At 32.8% G+C, this 2,611-nt stretch overlaps 1 protein-coding gene across 2 annotated transcripts in view; it reads right to left on the bottom strand.

Moving 5' to 3' along the window:
* Positions 1-2,611, bottom strand: part of EYA3 (EYA transcriptional coactivator and phosphatase 3) — a 145,334-nt gene that overhangs the window by 58,611 nt on the left and 84,112 nt on the right. The window contains exon 7 of one of the 2 annotated variants that reach the window (XM_012645995.1): positions 350-487. The exons of the other annotated variant lie outside the window; for it this stretch is intronic. Within the exon in view, the coding sequence (XP_012501449.1) occupies positions 350-487 (138 nt within the window). The remainder of the gene's footprint in view (positions 1-349; positions 488-2,611) is intronic. 2 annotated transcript variants of the gene reach the window in all.

The raw sequence follows: 2,611 nt of genomic DNA, 5'->3' as shown, positions 1-2,611 counted from the left end.
AAGTCAGCAAAATTCTAACCCATGGAGTCTTTTGCTCAATTATAGGACAAAATGCTACTGAAAGTAGACTAGAATAAAATCAAAGTGGTTTTCCAGACACCAACATGCAAAGGGAAGGCTTCAATTCTATTAAGCAACTCACATTCAAAGGCTAAACTACTTATAAACCATGCTCCTCAGCTCTGGTTTGCCTAACACAAAAAGCATGCACGAATTCAAGTATCACTCCTTTCTATTTTAGAAGACAGAATCCTGTATTGCCCAATTTGTTTGGAGATACAGGTAGATGACAAACAAGAAACAATAATAATAATAATTAAAACACACACACACAACCATGCCTATTTACCTTGAATGGGATAAGAATAATGTGCTGGGCTTGGCTGGCTTGTGGTTAACCCTGTAGTGCAGGTAAGAACACTGTGTTGACTTGGAGATGGAGTCTGAATTAAACCACTTTCAGGTTTCATACCTGGCCACAATGCACCTGAATCAGATAAATTGGACCAATTACAAACAATACACTGGGACTGAGGAGCATAGTTATGCTTTCAAATATCAGCCAGTAGGTTTAAAATCTAAATCTTAAAAATAAATTTGCTTGTTAAGAGAAAATTATTAATTCTCCCACTTATAATATACCACAAGCAAATACACTTTCAAAGAATTAGGGGATGGGGCCAAAGAAACAAAAATTTTGCCACAGACCCCAATAGTGATATGCATATAAGTTCATTTCAATGGTTGGAGAAAATTGACCAGGATGCAGAAAAAAGTTATTGACACCCAACTGGAGTATTTGTCTCCAGTGCCTAAAGAGTGCCTGATAAATGTACATGTACAGTGATAAATCATTTATCTGTATTGTCAAGGTGGGAGACATTCCACATAAGTTTAAAATTCACTTACCCATTAAACAAGCATGAAATTTTTCTAAAATATAGTAAATGCTTCTCTGCCTTCATAAGCTGGTTATTTTGTTATTTTTGTTTCTTCTGATTAGGAAAGACATACCTGCTTATTTTTAAAAATTAACATTACAGAAATATGTAGCTTAAAAATATAATAAAGTCATATATAATCTCATCATCCAGACTTAACCACTATGAACACTTTGCAGAAGAGTTACCCATATTTCTTCTATGCATTCATTAATCTTTTTAACAAAAATGGGATCATGTTATATATACTATTCATAATTTGCTTTTCTACATACTACCTCTGAAAGACATCTTTCCATGTCAGAATATATAAATCTATCTCATACTGGTAGATATCATGGCTATTCACTTTTATTCTATTTTTATTATAATGTTCCTTCCCGAGGGACAATCTTTCTAAAATGTATTTATATCCTTTCCTGCCTTTTTAGCAGGGAGGAAATAGCGAACATACCTTCAAATTTTCTCAGAATTATTGTTACAAAGATCGATACCGTGCTGTGCCATATTACAGAGATGCCATAGAGGCTATTGTGCTGTGTGAAGACATTTACTTACTACTAAATAGAACTCAATTATAGTTCTATGATTTTTCGGTTCTTATATCACTTTCTGTGATATAAGAAGTGATCTGTCACTTCTTGACTTCTCTGGCTTTTAATTTGCAATAAACTAGGAAACCATAAATAAAGCTTTGTTTCTGCATGACAGCCTAAGTATATCCTTTATGAGCTAAATACTCCTGAGTGTATAGTTTTGGTGCTAATTTTGGCTATGCAAAAGCCTATTTTTTTAAAAATTTAATTTTTAGTTGTTCACTACGTTCTGAATAGCTATGGTTGCTGGGTCAGTGTTGTTGAAGCTGACAGGTCTAATAAGGTTTCTCAAACACATTCCATGTATGAAATCAATGCTAAGATTAGCCATGGCTTCAAATTCAACATTAACTCATTTCATTTACTCCTAATCTGATGAAGAATTTATAATCAACAAATATGTACAATAAAAAATATTATACTTTGAAAACAAGGAACTCTGCCTCCCCAGGGCAGAGATACCTCGGTGCAACTCAGATTTGTCAAATTTGTTGATAAGTAAATTTAAGAATAGTAAACAGAGATGTGAAAATCTTAAAAGGTTGACAATGGGACATGGAAAGTGCTGTGCCCCAAACTCTTAATGCATAAAAATAGAAAAATGTCAGTTTTTCCAAACTATTAACCATATGAAATAACCTATTTGAAGAGACAGGAACACTGATATCTCTAGCATGAATTAGGAGTGTTGCCCCTGTCCACCTTAGTTCATGATCATTCAAATATGTCTTATCCAGGTTAGCCACAACTAAGATCTTGTGCTATGTTTGATTTTTAACAATAAAAATATTTGAGAATGTTATTTTTTAAAAATTTATGATGTAAAATGTGAACAATGCCATCACTCTTGATAGTTGTCTATCACCTTTTATGGCAAATTGCCATTTCAATGTTACAATGACTTCCAGATTTATTGTAATCAATGTGATTTCTTTTTCCAAAGAGGTTTTGACCCTAATGTGTTGGATTTGTGAGCATGTTTATTATTACATTGTACTAAAAATAAAGCCATATTAATAACAACAGTATCAACTGAGAATGTTTTGCTAGTCTTATTATTTAGTATATTTTTTT

The sequence above is a fragment of the Propithecus coquereli genome, unplaced genomic scaffold (assembly GCF_000956105.1).
Source record: "Propithecus coquereli isolate 6110/MARCELLA unplaced genomic scaffold, Pcoq_1.0 Scaffold239, whole genome shotgun sequence".
In the NCBI taxonomy this organism is placed as follows: domain Eukaryota; kingdom Metazoa; phylum Chordata; class Mammalia; order Primates; family Indriidae; genus Propithecus; species Propithecus coquereli.
Note: the sequence above shows the minus strand (reverse complement) of the source record. Positions and strands in the feature narration are given on the sequence as shown.